At 50.9% G+C, this 22,603-nt stretch overlaps 3 protein-coding genes across 9 annotated transcripts in view; 1 reads left to right on the top strand and 2 right to left on the bottom strand.

Annotated features, from left to right (window-relative positions):
• The window catches only part of POLR3K (RNA polymerase III subunit K), a 43,184-nt gene extending 39,191 nt beyond the window's left edge, over positions 1-3,993 (bottom strand). For all 6 annotated transcript variants that reach the window (XR_004002498.1, XR_004002499.1, XM_030579230.1 and 3 more), the window contains exons 1-2: positions 3,863-3,993; positions 2,688-2,775 (exon numbers count right to left, since the gene is read on the bottom strand). Coding sequence is in view for 4 of the 6 variants with exons in the window: in XM_030579230.1 (XP_030435090.1) it covers positions 2,688-2,775; positions 3,863-3,973 (199 nt within the window). In the remaining 2 variants the exon portion in view is untranslated. The remainder of the gene's footprint in view (positions 1-2,687; positions 2,776-3,862) is intronic.
• On the top strand, positions 3,980-17,165 carry SNRNP25 (small nuclear ribonucleoprotein U11/U12 subunit 25). 2 transcript variants are annotated; one of them, XR_004002497.1, is made up of 7 exons: positions 3,994-4,195; positions 4,674-4,764; positions 6,403-6,508; positions 9,006-9,080; positions 11,103-11,165; positions 15,057-15,195; positions 15,849-17,165. XR_004002497.1 is itself a non-coding variant. In XM_030579226.1 (6 exons), exons 1-5 carry the CDS (start codon positions 4,079-4,081, stop codon positions 11,155-11,157), a joined length of 444 nt encoding a protein of 147 aa, XP_030435086.1. In that variant the 5' UTR covers positions 3,980-4,078; the 3' UTR covers positions 11,158-11,165; positions 15,057-15,208. The 2 variants fall into 2 exon arrangements, 1 of the variants encoding a protein (XP_030435086.1); XM_030579226.1 differs by lacking the exon at positions 15,849-17,165 and having other exon boundaries at positions 3,980-4,195; positions 15,057-15,208.
• Positions 17,098-22,603, bottom strand: part of RHBDF1 (rhomboid 5 homolog 1) — a 99,023-nt gene continuing 93,517 nt past the window's right edge. The window contains 4 exon segments of the mRNA XM_030579225.1: positions 17,098-17,862; positions 19,603-19,756; positions 20,065-20,165; positions 22,077-22,152. Coding sequence (XP_030435085.1) covers positions 17,443-17,862; positions 19,603-19,756; positions 20,065-20,165; positions 22,077-22,152 — 751 coding nt within the window. The 3' untranslated portion in view covers positions 17,098-17,442.

Below are 22,603 nucleotides of genomic sequence, written 5' to 3'. Positions count from 1 at the left end.
TTCTAAGATATAGGGGGGCACTAATGCTGCTCTCATAGCCGCTGAAAGGCAGGGCCAGAAGCCACTTCTTTCCCAGGCAAAAATCTTGCAGGGTAGGGGACAGATCCCACTGGGAGTAGGGAAATGCAAGCACAGAAATGGCAACAACTCCATGCAAGTAAGCAGACCCAGAATATGCTGTTCAATATATTCATAAATGATTTGGAAAAAGGGGTAAACAGTGAGGTAGCAAAATTTGCAGATGATACAAAATTAAGTCCAAAGCACACTGCAAAGAGTTACAAAAGGATCTCTCAGGAGCGGATGACTGGGCAACAAAATGGCCAATGAAATTCAACGTTGATAAATGCAAAGTACTGCACATTGGACAACCTAATCCCAACTATTCATATAAAATGATGGGGTCTAAATTAGCTGTTACCACTCAAGAAAGAGATCTTGGAGTCATTGTGGATAGTTCTCTGAAATCATCCACTCAATATGCAGAGGCAGTCAAAAAAGCAAACAGAACGTTAGGAACCATTAGGAAAGGGATAGACACACAGACAAAATATAATACCACTATATAAATCCATGGTACACCTACACCTTGAATACAGTGTGCAGTTTTGGTCAACCCATCTCAAAAAGATATTACAATTGGAAAAGAATAATTAAGAGGGGATGTGATAAAGATCTAGAAAATCATGACTGACGAAGAGAAAGTGAATAAGGAAGTATTATTTACTCATTCTCATAACCAGGGCCAATCTGAGGGGGAGCCAGGAGGGCCATTTGGCTTGGGCCTCCAGCTCAAAGGGGTGCTCAAATTTAGACATTTGTGAAACTTATCAAATGCCAACAAAATTTACAACTTGTTTTTATGCGCATTCCTATCAGACCAAAATGTGACCACTCTCTCATCTTAGAGCTGCAAATTTAAGCAAATAAGAGATGTGATTTGGTAAAAGACATAATTTTTTGTTATCTGATATAGATTTGTCATATTAAAGAGTTACAAATATTTATAAATATTAATATATTGGTTCTGATGGCACAAGATTAGACCATGATGAACGTGTCCTCTCAGATCAGCTGATTATATAAACAAATCACTACTAGTGGCTGGTGCTGGATCAAGTGCATGTCTAAAGGGAGGGAATTGTTACATTTTAGTGTCTTTATAGTTTTATGTCTAGTTGACTAAGGAATTAATGTGTGAGAATTCCTCGTTATTATCTTCATATGGTAGCTACAAGAGGTGACTCATTGGTTGAGCCTTAGCTTGGCCATCATCATAGGCTTTCATAGTCTATAGGCCCAGATTCAAGGTGAACATTTGTGAGGACACAAATTTGAGATTTTTGGACATTATCCCTCTATCTGTATCTGTGTCTGTGTTTACTATACGCATGTCATCCATTTGTCTTCAGTTCAGCCTATTGTATCTTGCATGCTTGAGTTTTGATTCAGTGATAAGGATAATAACCTGTTTCCTTTTGTGTTCTAAATTGGTATTCCTTCATTTTAAGTTTTTTCAGCATTTGTGTACATGTTTACAGCAGAATATTTCAAGTGTGGATAGCAACATATTTACTTTAGAACATTTCCAGTGTCAATAGGCTACTTATTTACAGTAGAGCACTTCAAGTTTGGATAAGCTACTTATTTACAGCAGAACTTTTCAAATATGGTTGGCTACATGTTTCAGCTCAGTGGTTTGAGCATTGGCCTGCTAAATCCAGGGTTGTGAGCTCAGCCCTTGAGGGGGCCATTTAAGGATCTGGGGCAAAAATCTGTCAGGGATGGTACTTGGTCCTGCTGTGAAGGCAGGGGACTGGACTCAATGACCTTTCAAGGTCCCTTCCAGTTCTATAATAGGTATATCTCCATATAACAAACCAGCTATGAAAGACATTTTGTAATTAGCTTCACTGTATTTTTTACATCGTGATTTACCTTTTTCTAGAGTCCTTGTTCCTCCTTTCCACCTTTTTCTCCACTTTTGCCTTACTCATTTTTGTGATTTGTATATCATCTGTGAGCTCTCTCTGAAAACTCTTTTTTTGGTGCCTTATTTTCTTTTCATGTGTCGTCATTTTTTATTTTTATTATGGTTAGGGGCCTCAAAAACTGGAAGTGGCCCCCGCCTCTCTGGACCTCTGAGGGTCTGCTCATAACACAAGAACTAGGGGTCACCCAATGAAATTAATAGGCAGAAGGTTTAAAACAAAAGGGAGTGTTTTTTTACATAACACAGTCAACCTGTGGAACTCATACTAGGGCATGTTGCGAAGGACAAAACTATAAGGGGTTTCAAAAAAGAGTTAGAGGACAGATCCATCAGTGGCTATTCGGTAAGATGGGCAGGGACACACCCCCATTCTCTGAATGGCTCTAGCTTCTGACTGCCGGAAGCTGGGACGGGATGACAGAGGATGGATCACTTGATAATTCCCCTGTTCTGTTCACGCCCTCTGAAGCACCTGGCACTGGCCACCATCAGAAGTCAGGATCCTGGGCTAGATGGACCGTTCTTGTACTGGAGAGAGGTCGGGAGCCGGCTTGCCGGGAGCTGTTCCCTGACTCAGCTTGTCCCTCATGTTCTGGCTCAGCTCCCAGCCCTGCCAGGAGGACCCAACATCCCCAGCAGTGGGGGGGGGGGGGCAACCAGGCATCACAAGCCGAGCCCCGAGGGCGATACTCACCTGCCGTGGAGTCCACATTCTCCCACGCTGCAGCACCACCCAGCACATCATCCACCTCCTTCAGCTTCGGGTACTTCCGGCTGCTCACCTGTGGGGCAACAGGCCGTGAAGCTCCAGCCAGCCCCAACCTGCATTTCACCCAGGTGGCCTGGGTGGGAGGTGCCTCTGCCCATGGCATGAGCCACACCCACATCAGTCCTGCCCCACAGCAACCAGCTCTGCCCCCAGCAGACCCCTCAGGCCAGGCTCCGCCCTGCAGCGACCAGCTCCGCCCCCAGCAGGCCCCTCAGGCCAGGCTCCGCCCTGCAGCAACCAGCTCCGCCCCCAGCAGATGCCTCAGGCCAGGCCCCGCCCTGCAGCGACCAGCTCCGCCCCAGCAGACCCCTCAGGCCAGGCTCCGCCCTGCAGCAACCAGCTCCGCCCCCAGGAGACCCCTCAGGCCAGGCCCCACCCCACAGCGACCAGCTCCGCCCCCAGCAGACCCCTCAGGCCAGGCCCCGCCCTGCAGCGACCAGCTCCGCCCCCAACAGACCCCTCAGGCCAGGCCCCGCCCCGCAGCGACCAGCTCCGCCCCCAGCAGACCCCTCAGGCCAGGCCCCGCCCCACAGCGACCAGCTCCGCCCCCAGCAGACCCCTCAGGCCAGGCCCCGCCCCGCAGCGACCAGCTCCGCCCCCAGCAGACCCCTCAGGCCAGGCCCCGCCCCGCAGCGACCAGCTCCGCCCCCAGCAGACCCCTCAGGCCAGGCTCCGCCCCGCAGCGACCAGCTCCGCCCCCAGCAGGCCCCTCAGGCCAGGCTCCGCCCCGCAGCGACCAGCTCCGCCCCCAGCAGACCCCTCAGGCCAGGCCCCGCCCCGCAGCGACCAGCTCCGCCCCCAGCAGGCCCCTCAGGCCAGGCTCCGCCCCGCAGCGACCAGCTCCGCCCCCAGCAGACCCCTCAGGCCAGGCTCCGCCCCGCAGCGACCAGCTCCGCCTCCAGCAGACCCCTCAGGCCAGGCTCCGCCCCGCAGCGACCAGCTCCGCCCCCAGCAGGCCACTCGGGCCAGGCCCCCAGGCTCTGATTGGTTGCTCTACCCCAGGAGGCGGGCTTTAGGGCCTGGCAGTCCCCGCCCACCGAAGCACAGGCCTCGCCAGGGATAGCGGCAGCAGGGGGCAATGCCACCAATAGGGGGGTTACCTTGCGCGTGACGTTGCGCACGTAGGGACAGGTGGTGCAGGCGAAGCGGTGGCATCTCGCGCCTTCCTCGGCCACCAGCACGTTCCCGCAAGCCGGGCAGAACAGCAGCATTTCCGCTTCTGGGTCACGTTGCAGCCCCGCCTCTTCCCTTCTCCGGGTCACAGGAAGCTCCGCCGCGTTCCGGCCCCGCCCTCCCGGCGAGCCGCGCGCGGGCTGATGGCGGAGCCGGGCCCCGAGGAGGAGGAGCTGGCGCACGCCGAGGTGCTCGAGCTGTTCCAGGAGGGGCTGGCCCGCCTCGTGCAGGACCCGCTGCTCTGCGACCTCCCCGTGCAGGTGCCGCTTGCCCCCCGCGCGGAGCTCTCCCGTCCTGGCAGCGCCAAGCCCCGCCCCCACCGGCATTGTGCGCGTCACTCCACTGCGTCACACACGCACCCTCCCCCCGCTCTGGGGCGTGTCCCGTTCCCGGCCGAGCCCACGTGACTGCCGGAGGCAGGGCCCTGGAGAAAGGGGGGCAAGGCGCTGTAGGAGCTTGAGGGCGCAGGTGGGTTCAGGGCATGGGCAGTCGGGGAGGCAGAGCCCTGGAGAAAGGGGGGGTGCGGGAGAAAAAGCCCCAGGGGGGAGAGCTGTGGAGGCGCTGGGGGCTGCGGATGGGGGCCACGGAGGGGCAGAACCCGGGGGGGGGGCAGGCAAGAGGGCAGAGCCCCATGGCTGCAGGTGTCAGATGCTTTGAGTCACACCCCTCAGAGCACTAACAAGGCTGTGGGGAGCAAGGTGCACCTGGTAGTTCATCTGCTTTTCACTTTCTGGACAGGTCACCGTGGAGGAAATCAATTCTCAGATTGCGCTGGAGTATGGCCAAGCCATGACTGTGCGAGTGTGCAAGGCGGATGAAGAAGTTATGCGTAAGTCCCTGACATGTTTCTCACCCCACCTGTGGCACCCTATGCTGACTGTCAGGGTTGTGTTGGGAGTCTCTCTGGGTATGTCTACACTGCAATAAAAAGTCCACAGCACTGAGTCTTAGTCCAGGCCAGTTGCCTCTGGTTTGCAGGGCTCAGGCTATGGGGCTAAAAATTGCAGCATAGACTTTTGGGCCCAAACTGGAGCATGGAGGGAGGGATAGGTCAGTGGTTTGAGCATTGGCCTGCTAAACCCAGGGTTGTGAGTTCAATCCTTGAGGAGGCAACTTAGGGATCTGGGGCAAAATCAATACTTGGCCCTACTAGGGGCAAGGGGCTGGACTCAATGACCTTTTGAGGTCTCTTCCAGTTCTATGAGATAGGTACATCTCAGATTATTATGGGCTCTGAGACCCACCCTTCTTGTGGGTGGGAGGGTGGCTATGGGTCTTTTATTGCAGAGTAGAGATTTTATCTAAGATCACACTGCCTGCCTGCCATAGATCACTGGCCAGATCTTTGATCTAAAGTGAAGGGAGGGGCTACAAGCCCGGAAAAGTGGGTCTGCTCCCATGTGCTACTTCAGGGGTTGTGTAGGGCCTACCTCTACATACATGTATGCATGACATGTATTTGTCATGTTAAATGGCACACATGCAGGGACCATGCTGAATAATCTCCCTTGAAAAATCTCAGACACATCTTAGCGCTCTGGAGCATTGGTCAGTTAGAAGTTGGAGTGGGGGGAGAGTGGTAGAGCTCGCTGGGGTAGTTGCTTGCAGTTAAGTGGCACTGGGCATGTGTGCAGTCTCCTACTGAAGCCAGGCTGAGGTGGGGTTGGATCTGGGAAGGACACTGAGACCAAGGTTCAGTTCCCACATCTTCTCTTGCCACTTGATCTAGTGCCTACCCCACTGCTTAGCTCACTGTGAGGTGACCTTCCCTAGGGGTGGCATTGATGGGCTCTGGGGAGGAATTCCATGCTTGGTGAAAGAAGGCTATCTGCAGGGGCTGGGTTTTGAATGGGATCAGAAGGTTGAGGAGGAGTTCTAGGAAATTCAATCCAGTACACTTAAGTATTGAGCCAGCTAGTAAGCCAGTGCAGCAGGTGCTGTGTCTGAGGTTGGGCAGACCCCTCCACATGGCACCCTACCATGGTAATATTGTGAAGAGGGCTAGATTGGTAAACTCCTTGTCATGCATGGTTCTGAATACTGCCAGAAGGGTATCAGAGTGCTGGAGCTTAGTTCCTTCTCACCAGGCCCATGCAGCCCAAACCATCTTCTGAGTCAGACACACAGGTTGGGGCCTAAAATGTTGTGATGCAATAAAGTAAAATACTCCTGTGTGGTAGTTGATACAGCCAGGCAGATCGTCCCTACCTCACTTCTCACCAGCTGCCTAGCTGGTTTTGTGTCAGCCAGTTCCCAGCCCTGTGCAGTTGTAGCACAGGCTTTTGGATTGGAGCATTAAGGAAGGCCAGTCTTAGTGTTGCTCTTCATTCTCCACAAATAGCACAAAGCAACTCCACTGAAAATGCAGCTCCCAACAGGTGAGGGCGGGGTCTGGGAGCTGGAGCTCTGCCTCCCTTCGGAGAGCATCTCTGGGGCCATTGCCAGGTGACAGTCTTTTCCCTTTTAGCTGTAGTAGTGGTACAGAATGCCAGTGTCCTGGACCTGAAGAAAGCTATCCAGCGATATGTGCAGCTGAAGCAGGAGCGGGAAGGGGGCATACAGCACATTAGCTGGTGAGTTGGGGGCTCCCCAGGGGAAAAGGGGTGCTATGGGCAATCTGATGCACCTTGATACTACCTTTTCTCCTACAACAAGAGGAGTGTAAAGCAGCCACCCACACAATCCTGTTCATTTCCTTTTGCCTCTGAGGCGCGTAAATCCTGGCCTTCATTTGTGTAATCAACCCAAGAGGCATAACTGCAGGTGGAATCCCTTGTAAAGCACATGTGGGGCAGTAAGAGCCTGAAGGCCATAGCTCAGGGGTCGGCAACCTTTCAGAAGTGCTGTGCCGAGTCTTCATTTATTCACTCTAATTTAAGGTTTCGTGTGCCGGTAATACATATTAATGTTTTTTAGAAGGTCTCTCTCTCTACAAGTCTATATATAATATAATAAACTGGTGTTGTATTGTAAAATAAACAAGGTTTTCAAAATGTTTAAGAAGCTTCATTTAAAATTAAATTAAAATGTTGATCTTACGCCACTGGCCTGCTCAGCCCACTGCTGGTCTGGGGTTCTGTTCACCTAGGCTGGCAGTGGGCTGAGTGGGGCCTGCGGCTGGGACCCCAGCTGGGAAGGGTCTGGCAGCCAGAACCCCAGACCGGCAGCGGGCTGTGTGGGGCTGGTGGCTGGGACCCCAGACGGGCTGTGGGCTGAGTGGCTTATCCCACTGCCGCTCAGAGGTTCCATCCGCCGGCTCCTACCAGCCGGGATTCCGGCTGCCGGACCCGCTCAGCCCAGTGCCGGTTTGGGGTCCCGGCCCTGCCCACATACAGTGGGTACCTACCTTCTCCCGGGTTCTGGCCCATTCTCTTCTCTCTGCACTGAGCTGAGGGTGAGAGTGCTCTCAGCACAGGGCTGGGGGTGAAGGATCTGGCCAGGAGCTAGAATGAAGGAAGGGGACTCAGGGTTGGGGCAGGAGGTTTGGGTGTGGGGGCACTTACCCGGGCAGCTCCCATTTGGTGTGAGGGGTGTAGGTGGGAATGTGACTCCCATTTGGTGCTCAGGGTGGGGATGTGTGGGGTGCATGGGATGGGGAGGGGATGTGGAGGGTGCAAGAGTCAGGGCAGAGGGCTGGGGGCATGTGAGGGGGTGCAGGTATCAGGGTAGGGGGGCTGGGTATGTGTGGAAGTGCCAGTCAGGGCTGGGGTCATGGGGGGGGGGGTCAAGGAGTCAACAGAGGACTGGGTGGTACAGGGCTCAGGGCAGGGGTCTGGGGTGTGGGGGTGCAGGGCTCAGGGCAGGGGACTGGGTGTGTGTGTGTGTGTGTGTGTGTGTGTGTGGCGGGGGGGGTCTCAGGGCAGAGGGCTGGGTGACTGCCCCCTCCGCCCCCCCAGAACTCCCAACCCCTACCACTCCTTGTCCCGACTACCCCCTTCTGGGACCCCACCCCCCTATCTAAGCCTCCCTGCCCCTTGTCCCCTGACTGCCCCCCTAGGATCCTACCCCCTACCTGTGCCCTGACTGCCCCAACCCTTATCCACACCCCCGCACCCAAACAGACCCCCTGGACTCCCATGCCTATCTAACTGCTCCCCGCCCCCTGACAGGACCCCCAGAACTCTGGACCCATACAACCCCCCCCCCCGCTCCTTGCCTGCCTCAACCCCTCTCCACACCCCTGCTTCCTGACAGCCCCTCCCCCGGAACTCCTGACTCACCCAGCCCCCCTAGCTCCTTGTCTCCTGACCACATCCTCCAGAGACCCTTCCCACCCTAACTGCTCCCCCAGGACCCTCCTTGCGCCCTGTTCCCTGACTGCCTTGACCCCTATCCACCCCCCCAAACAGACCTCAGAACTCCCATGCCTCATCCACCCCCCCTGCTCCCTGACTGCTCCCTCCAGAGACCCCCACCCCAACCACCACCCCCATCCAACCCACCCTGCTCCCTGTCCCTTGACTGCCCCCCCAGCCCCGTTACCATGAGGCTCCCCGCTCATCCGGAGCCCTGCCGCTACTGTGCACACAGCCCAGCCCTGCCCCTCAGAGCGATGTGCGCGCAACAGCAGGGCTCCAGATGAGCGGGGAGCGTCTTTACCTCTCCACAGAGCCAAACGCTGCCCCGCAGGAGCACGCAGCCCCAGCCCCCAGAGTGCTGCGCGCGTGGTGGCAGGGCTCTGCGGGGAGGGGCCGGGGGCTTGTTGTGCTTGGCCAGCGCTCCGGCCTGGGACCATGGACCCTGCGGCTTGCCGCATCAGCAGGATTTTTAATGACAACACGGAGTCCTAGCAGGCAGCCACGTGCCATTAAAAATTGGCTCGTGTGCCATAGGTTGCCGACCCCTGCCCTAGCTGCTCAGTCACTTCACTCTGGACTGACCTGTGATAGCTGGGAACAGAGCGGGATTTCACTCCTTTCATATTTCGGGTACCTCAGGGAGCAGCACTTACGCTCACCGAGTCATGTTCATTCCTGTCCCCTCTGTGCTGTCACCCTTATTCTCTGATCCTTTCTGGGTTGCTGCTGTTCCTGCTGCCCTCTCTTAAGTCACAGAATTTTGCCTTTACAGGACCTACATATGGAGAACATATCACTTAACCTTTGCTGGAGAGAAAATGACAGATGACAAAAAGAAGCTGCGAGAGTAAGTAGTAGGATTTTTCTATCTTCACTGTGCCTGTGGGGACTAGGAAGAGGCCTGGCTTGTCAGAGTGCATGTCTGTAAAATGTTTGTGGGTGCAAAGGCTGGTCTTGTCCCTTTGATTCTGGTTAGAGTTTCCAATGGAAAGCTTGAGAAGTGTGACTGCATTGCCTCATGGAGTGCTCCCAGGGTTGGTGTCACGTGAGCGAACTGGCTGCACATCTCTCCCTGACCTGGGCTCAGGCATGTGTTTTCTCCCTGGGGGAATCTGTGACCAGTGAGATTGACCAACAGCCTCCTTAAAACAGTGTTTTTAGCTAACCACTGAAACAAAACAATGAGAGGGGGGAGACTTTCTAACAAACAGCCAACACACATATTGAGTCTCATCTAGTCTTATGATTTTCTGTATGCTCAGTTAGACAGGCTTTCCTCTTCAGTTACAGGAACAAAACAGAAGCCACTTATATTCTTCCAGCCGGACCAGAACCTCCTGTGTCTTTGGGTTTCCCATTTGGGTTCCCTCTTGTTCAGACTGTTCCCACAAAAGTGGGCTAGAACCATTAAGGCTACTTCTCTGGTTTGGTCTCTTAATGAACCGCAGCGGAGGCAATTTGTTGACTGTTAATAAGGGGTTCTCTTAGAAAGGCCTCTCTCCATAGGTTGGTTAGCTCCGCTACGCAGTGTGAAAGATGATACACCACTGACAGATCTAGAGCCAACATTTATAATTATTATTAAAGGGACACCCCCCCACCCCCAGTGTCTCTGTGCCTTTTTCTCACTCTCTCAGCATTCCTCATAGTGTGCATGACTTCATGCTCTTGGAGGGAGCTCAGTGGGCAGCGCATATAACAATACAATATGTTGACTTGATGTTTCAAAGTCGGCAAACCTCGAAGTTCAGCAGAGCAGCCATGAGTCCTTTCTCCTGGTGAAAAGCTATTTCCCTGATTTGCAGTTACTGTAGGTTCTGCATTCCTCAGGCTATTGCTGTTTCCAGAGCACCAACCACAGGTATGCATGGTGCTTCCCAGATAAATGACAAACACTCTGCCTTGAGGGGCTCAGTTTAAATTGGCCTGACAACACCATAGATGCCAACAAACCAAGGGGAAAAGAGGCAGGGGGGTTACTTTTCCTTAGGGAGCAGTGTGCATGTGTGGTGGTGATGGGACTGGGAGGGCAGAAGTTAGCTGGGACCAGGGGTAAGTCAGTCTTTTTTTTGTTGTGATTTAACGGGCAGCGAGGCATCCAGGATAAGGTGAGGACAGGGAGCAGAGCAAGGAGCTGTGCCACTGGTTGAGAGGCTGAAGGGAGAGGTAGGATGGGAGTCATGATAACACGGGAAGAGGGAGTGAAGAGTAGAAGGCAGCAGGCATGCCAAGGATGAGAGTGGAAAACAGGCTCCTGGCCCTGCTCAGTGGTATGTCACTGGGGATCTAAGTAAAGAAGTTTACAAACCATCGCAGCTCTACACGCACTTAGTAACATGAGAAGAAGGGAGCAGCGCCAGCACCTGCTGCATTTTCTAGCTATTACACACACTCCAGCACTGGGCACACTGGAGCCAATCAGATTGGATGAATAAAATTGGCAACCTCCATGCACAGACTGAAGGCGTGTTTCCTAAATACTGTGTACAGATTGGTGGGTGCAAGAAATGCCTTCGCTACAAAAAAAAAAGCCCAACCCTCCCGCTCCCTCCCCACCAACACTGCCATGCATGCATGATTCTCCCACAGGGGACAGGATGAGAGAGAATGAGGTGCATGTGATAGATGTTAGTCATGTAACGTAATGCATTAAATGACTGCAGGCCCTGAGTTACTGCAGTGATGGGGTGGGAAGCTGGATAAATGGACTAGAATTCTCTGGTGACATGACTATTTGGTGTCCTGCCAATAACATGGTGCCTGTGTCTTTTCTTTAAAGCATGGACTCTGCCGGGTGAGGAGGAGTGTGTGGGCTGGGGGCATGTAAAGGTTTGTTTCTGGGCATATAACAGCATAACTCTCTATGCAGGTACGGCATCAGAAATCGTGATGAGGTCTGCTTTATAAAGAAACTTCGGAAGTGAACTTACAGGTATGTCCTAAAGCTTCCTGCACACATTCTGTAAGCCTATATCTTCATTAATTCAGGACCATAGTGCTTCTGCTCATGGAGGCCAACGCTGCAACTCTCAGCTCCTGGAGCCCTCAGAGTTGTTGCTGTATCCCAATCACATTCAGCCGCTTGTCCTACTACATTTCCAGGTCTCAGTCACATAGGCTGGAGTGAGGCTGAGTGGCCAGACATGCCTCATTGTTAGGCACTGCGGCTGTTACTGATATCAGTGGGATTAGTTACCTCCCCTTAATAGTATTTTCAGCTAATAAATACTGTTCTCTGAAGCAGCACTTCAATTTATAGTTAATGATTAATTCAGTGCTTATATAATCCACATAGCAAGAACACAACTAAATCAACCTACATGTTGAAAGCAGTGGAAGCAACTGGTTCAGGTATTTAATAAATCACCCACTGTCAATGGAGTTCGTGCATTTGGTTAATGTTGATATGGTTAAAAAAAATTCTTGATGCATTTCCCAGATATCCTTAATTCTGAGCTACAAGATTATAGTAGAACAGCAGTTCTAGTTCAGTTAAGGTCAAGAGTCACTTACTGTTTAAAACACATCTATTCTAAATACTCTAAAATCCACAAGGCGACGTGAATTGTTAGAAATTTCTGTGCCTCGTGGAGACAGGTGCATTCAGGGTAGGGTTAGTGATCCAAATTTGAGGTCATTTGAGGAAAGGGTCCCCTCCCAAAATATCAGCTATTTACAAAAATCATCTTTTTTAATTTTTATTTTTTTTGCTCATACTTGGGGCTCAGACTTGCTTCTTTATAAACAGACCTCATCCTGATTTTTGATGCTGTACTTGAAGAGAGAATTATGCTGTTATATGCCCAGGAACAAACACTTTTTTATATCACCCAAACTGGTGTTGCCCCCCGGTTGTAGCCCCTTCCCATTTGGGGAATCAGTACTGAAAAAGCTACTGAGTAAAATACACTACTCCAGCATGGGTTGGCCCAAAGAGTAAAATGTGTAAGGGCAGCTGCTGAAACCAGAGAGGGCTCTGCTGAAACCAGAGAGTTTGCAGGCAGATTGTTGTGACAATAACTGGGTGGCTCAAGGGGTCATGCTGTGGTAATTGAACCGGAGCTGCACCCATGTATTGAGGGTTTGAGCCCTTTCCTTGGCAGCTGTCAGAGAATGTAGTATGTTGTGCACACTAATTGCTCTTTACCTGCATTCTGCTGGGATCCTTTTGAAAGTTTGGCCCTGAGACCAAAATTTCTGGTTTAAGAGCAATATTGTCAAGTGCTCTAAAATCCACATGCAGCCTCAATTTTGGTTCAGTATTGTCAAGGAAATTAGCATTAATTAAATATAGGGCAGATGAAAGACTCTAGTAAGCAATAAGGATAGTGAAATCCTGATGCATGCCCCTTCACCCTTTTCCTGTACAACAGGACTGTGTGTAGTCAAAGAAAAGCAAGTGGCTGGGCCAATCAGTCAAGGGTATGCTGATACACTGTCCACTTAACGTGAGCTGCTGCTAACACTTTCAGATTCTTAAAATTTTGGGGGGGCAGAGATAGGGGGATGGGAGGTGATGTCAGAGCAGTGCCAGGAAGTTGGGGGGGGTTCAAGCTGGGGGCTCTGCCCTTTTGCCAACCTTTGATTTTTAGGGCTGTGCTCTGGCATAGCTACTGAGGGGCCAGTCCACCAGTGGAGAGCAGCCTTTACAAGTGTCAGGACCCATCCCAAATGCTGTTTTTGAAAACCCGGTTTGATGATTAGAGCTTGGATGAAAAACTGGGATTCCGAAGATGTAATTATACTAATTTTATGATGATTCCTCCATGAATAAGGGATTGTCCTCAGAGATCTTTGCTTTCTGAGTGCTCAGATGCACTGACAGAATCATAATGGAGGAAATTTAGGCATCTTCCACCTTCTTGAAATTCTTCAGTCCCCCAGAAGCAATGAAGGCCACAGGGCCGGAGGCTGACTCTTTCTGACCTTGAAACCAAAGTCTGAACAGATCCAGGGGTCTAGCCTCAAGGGCTTCCTTAAGCAGAGGATGTTGCAGACAAATCTCTCTGTACTTGTGGGCGCTGGGAGTGAAAGTCTGACAGGTTAGATACCCAAAAGGCAAGTGTCCTTCTCCCAGACACTTCAGGTACAGTAACTCCTCACTTGAAGTCATTCTGGTTAATGTTGTTCAATTAGAGAACACACTCATTTAAAGTTGTGCAATGTTCCATTATAACTCTGTTCGGCAGGTGCCTGCTTTGTCCACTGCTTGCAGAAAGAGCAGCCCATTGGAGCTAGCTGGTGGGGGCTTGGAACCAGGATAGACCGGCACCCCACTATCAGCTCCCCTAAATTCCCTGTGCAGCAGCTGCCCAGCAGGCTATCAACTGCCGGCAGTTCAGCTGTCCCTCCCCCCACTGCCATGTGCTGCTCTTGCCCTCTGTCTTTGAGCTACTTCCTGGAGCCTCCTGCTTGCTGGGGGGGAGAGTAATGTCAGGGTGTCCCCTGCTCCTACCCACCACTTACCCCACTTCCATAGAGAAGGGGGTGGGGGGACAGAGGGAGCTTGCTCACAGCAGCTGCTCTCAACTTGCTGATCAACTTAAAGGGGGAAATGCAAATCTGTCTCTGTCTGCCATGCTGCCTCCCCTCCCTCCAGTTGTTCTGCCTTGTAGAGTGTGAGGCTACATTAACATGTTAAACCTTGAGGACTCAGCAGAGTGCTAATTCATCATTTAGCAGTAAGCCATTCCCTGGGAAGTATCCCACCCTTTGACTCCTCCACCTCATCATTGCTGTGTACGGTATTAAATCGTTTGTTTAAAACTTATTCTCTGTGTGTGTATATAATATATAGTCTTGTCTGGTGAAAAAAATTTCCCTGGAACCTAACCCCCCATTTACACTAATTCTTATGGGGAAAATTGGATTTGCTTAAAGTTGCATTTTCAGGAACATAATTACAATGTTAAGCGAGGAGTTACTGTACTGTACATGGGTGTCTGATACTGGGAACACAGCTGGGCAGCAAGCACACCTTTTAAACCCACTTCCTTTACTTTTTTGGTTCCACCATACCCTAGAACCAGAGAGACACTCTAACTGCTCACTGTGAGGGAACACTGATTTTGTTTGGAGGAAAAGTTTCCAGCTCTGAGGAGACTAGAGTTCATATCTGTCCAGGCACGCAATTGGAAGGATCTGAGGTGTGGAGACCATTCTGCCCCCTTCTGTAATCTCTCCTTCAGTACCTCAGTGAGACTGAGGGGCAGTGGTGCTAATAAAGGCACACAAGGTGGCACAGTACCCATAAGTGGGAATATGCAGTGCCACTTATAGAACTAAATGTTCTGTAAGGGCACAGTGCACCACTGGGCAACCATAACTCTTTGTTAATGAAGATTGTGGGCAGTTAATGTAGTTAAAATGCTTTCAGACAGTATGAGTATTTTCAACACTGTAACAAGCATACAGTGTGTGTGTGCTTACTAAACAGTTCCAGTGTCTGGCTGGCATTTAAACTAGGGTGGCCAAAATTGTCAGTCTTGGTTGATTTAAAGTTAGGCACCTCAGTCCATATTCCTGCATCTAATAAAGTGAACTGGTTTTCCAAAAGCCAAAGGAAGCAGCAGCAGTGCACCATCAGGCTGCTCATCTAGGTGCCTAACTTTAGTTACCAAGATACAAAAATCTGTTTTGGTTGCATGATATTTTTGTAAGTGCCAAGCTCCTAGTAATTGATGTAGGAAACATTGTGCCTAACACATCAACATACACCACTCAGAGTGCCAAGCTGGTGCACAAGGTCGCTTGCCAGCCCAGCTGGCCTGTGGAAAGCATGGAGGCAGTAGCAATATCTTAATTTCAAACTCTTTGATTACAGCTCCAGTTTTTCTGCCTGAAAAGGACTAACTCCAGGTTGTTACTGCAGCAGGACCAGCCTGCAGATTCAGCATCTTTCCAGAAGAGAAACTTGTGGCATTTCAAAGAGCAAATGCAGGAGGCAATAAAAATTCTGATAGGTTAGTGTTTGAATGTGGTGTTCGCTTTTGCTGTGCCCAGGCTACGAAGGACAAATGGTGCATTTTGATGCTTTTCAGAGCCCTCTGAAGTTCTGTCTGCTGGAACTTGATGCCACTATAGGCACAACCACAAATAAAGGACTAAGCCTAATAAATTTACACAGCTGTCTTGACCAGACTTTGGTCATGAGGAAACAGACACTGAAGAAATCCAGACCACAGAGAGGCTATATTGATCTTGAGCTACTGCTAGCTTAAAAAATGGATATGGTGAAATTGGATATTGCCTCTAAGAAGCCATAAACAGTGGCATGAGGCCTTGAGCCCAGAAGATAGGAATCAGACCAACAGCAGCTAGAGAGCACGCATGTAGTGAGAGGACTGGCAACAAATGCCTTGGTTTTCTATATAGGCTTTTGTCCTGCCCTACCTCAAAGAGCTTGCTCCCTTAGTGAGATAGGCAGGATGTGATGGCCTCGGAACAAGGAACTGGCATCTATAAAACAGGATGAGGCAGCAGTTCTATGTTGCAGAATGCCAGCCTGTGGGTGTTTAAATAAATTTAATAAAGATGGTGTGATGGGTTTGGAGGAGGAGTGGAATGCATATAGGATCAGGGCCTATACTGGTCAATATTCATCCTATTCCTACAGCAACTGAATCACTACCCAATCAACATTTTGGAAGAATTCTCTGAAGGTTCTCACCCAGCTGTGCCACCTTGCTAGAAAACCTCTGAAGTCCAGGATATCTATGGTAGCATTCTCTGAAGTGATTCCAGTTCCACGCACAGGGCCAGATAGAACTGCAGAGGCTCAGTGTGCAGATGAGCCCCTAGTGTAGGGAGGAGGGTTTAGATTTATTACGAACTGGGGAACCTTTGGGGAAAGGAGAAGCCTATACAAGAAGGATGGGCTTCAACAAAACCACAATGGAACCAGACTGCAGGTATGTAAAATTAAAAAGGTTGTAGAGGAGTTGTTAAACTGAGGGCTAGCCAACAGGTTCAGAGAGAGACAGCCCTTAGGGGAGTAACTGTTAACAGGGATGTTCTATAGCAGTGGCCCCCAAACTTTTCAGGGTCATACCCCTTCTTTACCTCTGTTCCCCCTGAGCTGTGGGGACGGAGCCCTGGGCACAGGGCTGGCAGCTGGGTACCACTCCCCAGGGGGGTTGGCCTGGGCCCCAGCTGTGTCACCCAAGCCCCCCAGTTTGGGGACCTCTGCTCTATAGCCTAGTAAAGAGGAGAGGACAGAAGTTCATAAAGTACAGATAGGATCTAGAGAGAAACAGGACATTAAAAGAGCTTTAGGACTGAGTAGGTCCTTTTTTAATCGTGCCAACCTAACCAAAAAATAGAAATGTCCAGGGCTAGTGATGGGACAGGCTCTGAGTTACCACAGAGATTTCTTTCCCAAGTGTCTGGCTGGTGGGTCTTGCCCACATGCTCAGTGTCTAACTGATCACCATATTTGGGGTCAGATTGGCAGACATCCTGCGTTTTGTGCTGTAGGCAAGTCAAGCAGGTGGATACAGGGCAATTAAGGTGAAGGGAGCAAATAGAGATGGTTCACCATGAGTACAGGTGAGTCTAGCAACAAGCAGCTGATGATACTTATAACACTGATTTTACATGAAGAGCCATCACCAGGTGGGGCATGTAAGACTACTGTCACAAAGGCTCCAGGCTTAGCCTACAGAATGGTGAGCCTGTACACTGCCATAGAGAATTCATCATGGCAACTACTACAAAACAGTAAAGTCGAATCATCCTGCTGGGACTATGAGACCCTAAGACATGGAACTTAATTTTGCAGCCCCAGGGAAAGGACGTGGCCAGTAGGTGCTTGAGATTGAATATGCTTAGGATAAAGCAAACAAATGTAGCCATAGACTGTGCAGAATAGTTAACAGTAGCTAAAACGCTACCTTTCCATTTAATCACCACCTTAGCAGTAGTAAACAAATCTGGTTAAAAATGTAGTATTAAAGTACTGTAATAAAAATATGGCAGCAGAAAAGGTTCAATAAATTGAACAAGGCACAATTGTTCTGTTTTCAGAAAATGTGCAGATCTTCTGAGATAAGGCAAAATAGGTCTGCCAAGTGCTGACAAAACAGTTTAAATTAACCATGGTCAGGGTTAGGTGTGTCACAGGATGAGAGGTTTTGTCCATGTGGAACTGGCCCAGCAGTTGCAAAGACAATCCAATTCCAGGACCTGCTCAAGAAGCCAGTCTTCGCCTTTCAATGAAGCTGTGCATCTAGATCATATTTCTCACAGAACTTGTCTGTGAATGGAATACACGTGAGGAACTCACACCACTCACACTTGATTGGATAGAAATAGAACAGAATCACCAGTCCTGAGAAGAGTCCAATGAAGATGAGCTGGAACACTATAATCTGGCATCGCTTCCGATATAAATCAAATTTCCCAAAGCTAATGTAGGGCAGGAAGGCAAAGGACAAGAAGAGGCCACTGATGAATCCTGAAATGTGGGCAAAGTTATCAATCCAAGGCAGGAGGCCAAAGGCAAAGAGGAAGAGCACCACAGCCAACAGCTTGAAGAAGGCCCTCCATGGCCGTGCCAAGATCTGCCAGCTCTGGAAAAGTTCCACAAAGAGACAGGCCAGGATTCCAAACTGGGATCCTGCAGGGCCCACCTGCAGGAGAAGGATGACACAGGTTACAGAGAGGGAGACCAAACCAACCCTGCTATTGATAGCACCTCTGTGAAGCTGAGACCCGGCAGGAGCAATCAGCCACTGGAATGCTCCATGTCAGTGACACTGAGGAGCTGCCTCATTCTGAGTCAACAGCTACCAGGGGAGCCATTTTCTACGGGGGGGTGGGGGGGGGGGGGGGGGGGGGGGGGGGGCGGCAGAAGTATCTGCATCAGGCCTTCTGCCAGTCTGAGTCAGCCCTCAGTCTTGTATGGTAGCATTCAAACAACAAGCATGCTATACAGCTCAAGCTAGATACCAGTATCCAATGGTGAGGAATAGAAGGTATCCTCTGGGCCAGTGATACTCAGGCCTCAGTGGTTCAAGAGCCAAATTAGCTATTGCACAGTATTGTGAATTCATTGTTTCATTTCTTATAGTGCTATATATTCGCATGGCAGAATGACTGACCAAGTATATTATCATCAACTACAGTTCATTAACACAGTAAAACATCCCGATTGTGTGATTTTAGATTGGTTAATAATTAAGTTATTAACCAGTGTTTTAATGTCATGTGCTGCAAAGAGCCCCAGGAGACACATTAAAGAACCACTTGCTGCTTGCGAGCCTCAGTCTGAGTATCACTGTTGTAGGTTCTACCATTCTTCTAAAATGCATCAGGACATCAGCTGGGAGTACGATAGGACTTCCGCTGCTGGCTACAGGATGGGAGCGGGGAGGCGGGGTGGAGGAAGGTGTGTGAGTAATATTATATGTGCTGCTCCTGCCATGACAGGCTGTTTTAGTTATCTGCCCCTTTTTCCTTGCCATGGGAACACTCAAAGCCTTTTAAGATCAGGGCCTACCCATAGCCAGCAGCCTAAAGGCAGTGACCATTTGTGGAAAAGTGCAGGCATATTGCTCTACCTGCAGTATAAATATATATCATTTTCAGGGGTAAAGAGAGGGCCATGCCTGGTGGGGGAGTTCTGAAGACAGAGCCCCTAGGTGGTGGCAGCAGCAACTCCCATTGCTGGGATTCTGTTTAAGGCCAGTTCTACAATACAGACCCATATCAGACAAGGATATGAAAAATCCACACCCCTGAGGGACCTAGTTATACCGACCTAACCTCCAGCGTAGACAGCGCTATGTCCCCGGGAGATTCTCCCATCAACAAAGCTACTGCCACTCGGGGAGATGGAGAAGCTCTCCCATCAGCATAGGAGCATCTTCACTTAACTGCTGCAGCGGTGGTGCAACGGCTCTTGGACATTAGCTATGGACCTCTCAGTCTCAGGTATGTCAGAGGCCTGGGCCCCTGCACTAGGCTAACTCAAGATGGGCCCCTTACTGTGCTGGGCATCTCAGTGCCTTGGACTGTGGGCAGGGCCCGGCCTCCTGTTTCTTGAGACCATGTCCTCAAAGGGCGAGACCCTCAGAGGGTCCAGAGTGCTCTGGGGATTTTACTGCTCAGCAACTGGACCAGTCAGTCACTGGCCAGTAATGCTGCTCTCTGCCTCACAGGCCAGGGAAATGCAGAGATGGCCCATGACAGAAGTGGCAGTGGAGACTGAAGTGCCAGGAGCTGTCATCCCATTCCTCATCCAAGTGGTGTCCACAAAGGAGGAGTTGGGCCAATCTGGGGTCCCCAGTCTAGGCTGTGCTAGGGCTGGGTGATGTAAGATTCAGTGCTCTCAACAGGTAACTGGGCCTGCTTGTCTGCCAGAGACCTACCTCCGCTCTGTAGGGCAGGAATATTGCACTAGCCAGGTTCCCAGTGATGCCGCTGAGCAGGTAGATGATGGAGATGCGATGCCAGCCTGCCAGTTTTTCCAGGTCTCTCAGGATGGTCATCTGGAAACAGACTGAAACCAGGCAGTGCAGGATCCTACCAAATCAGGAGAACACCAGAACTGAGGCAGCAGCTACTAAAGTCCTGTACAGTCCTGCTCTGTGATCCCTGCCCCAGGCTCAACCATGCCCTCTGTCCTGCCTCCTGCGAGCACCTGAGCCAAGGACATGAAATATTTGTAACTTATTTGAGGTGCAGGGGCTACTGGACCCCTGCTGAGCACAACCAAGCAGGGATAACCACTCTCCACCCCCTGCAGGGAAACAATGAGCACCATACCCAGACACCAAGGCCCCCTCCCCCACCAGTGTCAGACACCGGTTTGTTTTTGCAGTGAGACTTACCCAGCGTGGAGGAAGAGGGAGAGCCACAGGCGGTAGAACTGGTCAGGAATCTCTGGGTTTAGGAAGGGCAGGAGGCCACAGACATCATCCATGCAGTGCACCTAACAGAGAGCAAGGTCAGCTGGAAGCCCTGAGGGTCCGTGGGGGGAGGGAGAGGCAGTCACATTAACCATGCTGCAGGCAGTGATGGTGGTTGCTGAGAGATGTACTGCCCTCTACTCCAGCCATGACAGTGCTGTGCCAGGGGCTGAGGCCTCCAGATGGGCATGGTGAGGGCTGGAGGAGGCATAAGGCCATAAAACACCTCAGTTTCATAGACTGCAAGGCCAGATGGGACCACTGTGATCATCTAGTGTGACCCCCTGTATGACACAGGCCAGAGAAGTGCCCCAGAATCATTCCTAGAGCAGATCTGTTAGAGAACCATGCCCTCCACCATGACCCCATGATAGGTTGTTCCAATTACTCTCACTGTTAAAAATGTATACATTATTTCCAGTCTGAATTTGTCTAGCTTCAGCTTCCAGCCAATGGATCATGTTAGCGCTTTTTTAGCTAGATTGAAGAGCCCGTTGTTAAACATTTGTTCCCCATGTAGGCACTTACAGATTGTAATAACTCCTTGAGACTATCAGTAAGGCAGGTTTTCTAATCTTTTAGTCATTCTCATGGCTCTTATCTAAACCCTCTCTAATTTATCAACATCCTTGTTGAACTGGCACCAGAACGGGACGCAGTATTCCAGCAGTGGTTGCAACAGTGCCAAATAACCTCTCTGGTCCTACTCGAGTCACCTGTTTACGCATCCAAGAACTGTATTAACACTTGTGTCTGGGACAACTCACCTGCCTAGGTCTGTAGAGAAGTGAGCAAGATTCATGAGCATGTCCTAGCCATTCCCATCTTCATGTGCATCTACACTTGCTTACACAGCTGCTGGGACTCCCAGTCCCCACATGGCCAGCAAGAGGAACAGCATTCCAGGGCTCTGGTGCTGCACTCCAGTAGGGGCAAGAGCATGGGCACCTGTATTGGACTTTGCAGGGATTTGACGCCCACCTCATTGTGAATAAGTAGAGTCATACCCTATCACATGCACACAGTGCCCATGGGGTACCTCTCCCCAGAAGTTCCTAAAGTGGCCTGAGAGGCAGCAAAACAGGCACCAAAACACAAAGCCTACAGGGCTCAAACATTCTCTTCACACTCCATGTTACCTAGTGACCCATAATAGCCAGCTCACAGCCTGGAGGCTGAAACCTCGCTAGAATGCAGGCTGGCATATGCTGCCCCCTCCTGCCACACAAAGGTATTGCTCTGCCTGTCTCATTGTAATGTGCCTAGTGCCACAGAATCTAGGCACTTCTGCACCTGTATCACATGGACTGGCCCAAGGAAGCCAGTGTAGTTGCGTGACTGCCCCCTACAGGAAGATATGCATCCTCCCCTGCTCACATGGGACAGGGGGAGCCCACTCACCTGACTTCCTGTCAGTGAGGGAGCTTCCATATGGGTGTCGGTGCTCTCTGCACCTGCCTTAAGTTACTCCCTGCAACTGTCCAGTTACCCTCCTCCCCACCACTCACACGGAGCAGGAAAGTCACATTCTCTCCTCTTCACAGAGAGGAAGCAAAAAGACCACACAGCACATCATGAGCAGAACTAGAACCAGGGTTCTGGTACCTCACTTTCACACCTTCACACTCGTTCCTGAATGCCCCCCAGGGCTGGGGGACTGCCTGCAGCACAAATCCTGCATTGGTCTCCAGAGAGGGAGGGGAGTTGCCTTCTCTAACCTGTCTGTGGCTCAGAGCCAGGCCTGCCCACCTCCCCCCATTTGAATAAAGGCAGGAGAGCTCTGCGGGCACTGCAGCCTCACATGGGGCCCAAAAGCTAAGGGAAGGAAAGCTGCAAAATCTTGCCCAAATCTCACCAAGCCACTTGGAGGAGACAGGAGAGGGAAAGAGAAGAGTGAGTGGCCATGAGAACCTGCCCTGCAGCCTTGGCCGTACCTGGGAGCAGAGCGTTGCCTCCTCATGGAAATAGCCCCGCATGAAATCACAGTACTCTCGGGATGTTATTTCACACCTGGGGGAGAAAACAGCAAGATTCATTTGTGCTGTTAGGAGCACCTGCTGCCCTCTTGGAGGAGCCAGCCTTGCTCTGCAGGCCTCAGACCCCCTCAAACCCTGAGTCCAGGCCCCAAGATTGGCACCACAATGCACAGGTTTCAGAGATGTGCTTCCCCAGCACTGCTGTAGTCTCTCCCTGCCAGGGGCATTTGTACCATGCTTTCTGCTGCCATTGTGTGTGGTGATGTCCCCATTAGAGCCAGGGAACCACTCTGAACAATTCACCCAGCAAACAGAGCCCTCACCAACACCTGCCCCAAATACATCCTGAGTCACCTTCAGCACCTCAGTCAAAGCCACCACCGTGTCTCACCCACCAGCCTAATGTCCTGGGTAATCCCGAGAAGGCACAGGAGCTGGCTTGTGCTGCCCTTCCCCTTTCTGTCTAGGACCCTTGCCTGTAAACC

The sequence above is a fragment of the Gopherus evgoodei genome, chromosome 10, assembly GCF_007399415.2.
Source record: "Gopherus evgoodei ecotype Sinaloan lineage chromosome 10, rGopEvg1_v1.p, whole genome shotgun sequence".
Taxonomy (NCBI): Eukaryota; Metazoa; Chordata; order Testudines; family Testudinidae; genus Gopherus; species Gopherus evgoodei.
The sequence above is the reverse complement of the archived record's forward strand: the minus strand, read 5'-3'. Positions and strand labels throughout refer to the sequence as shown.

What these genes read in the sequence shown, in the direction of transcription:
- SNRNP25 (XM_030579226.1), top strand. Translation starts at nt 4,079, where the DNA reads ATGGCGGAGCCGGGCCCCGAGGAGGAGGAGCTGGCGCACGCCGAGGTG. An exon ending in GGCGGATGAAGAAGTTATGC is followed by an intron (nt 4,765 to 6,402) that starts GTAAGTCCCTGA and finishes TTTCCCTTTTAG; the next exon opens with CTGTAGTAGTGGTACAGAAT. An exon ending in GGCATACAGCACATTAGCTG is followed by an intron (nt 6,509 to 9,005) that starts GTGAGTTGGGGG and finishes TTGCCTTTACAG; the next exon opens with GACCTACATATGGAGAACAT.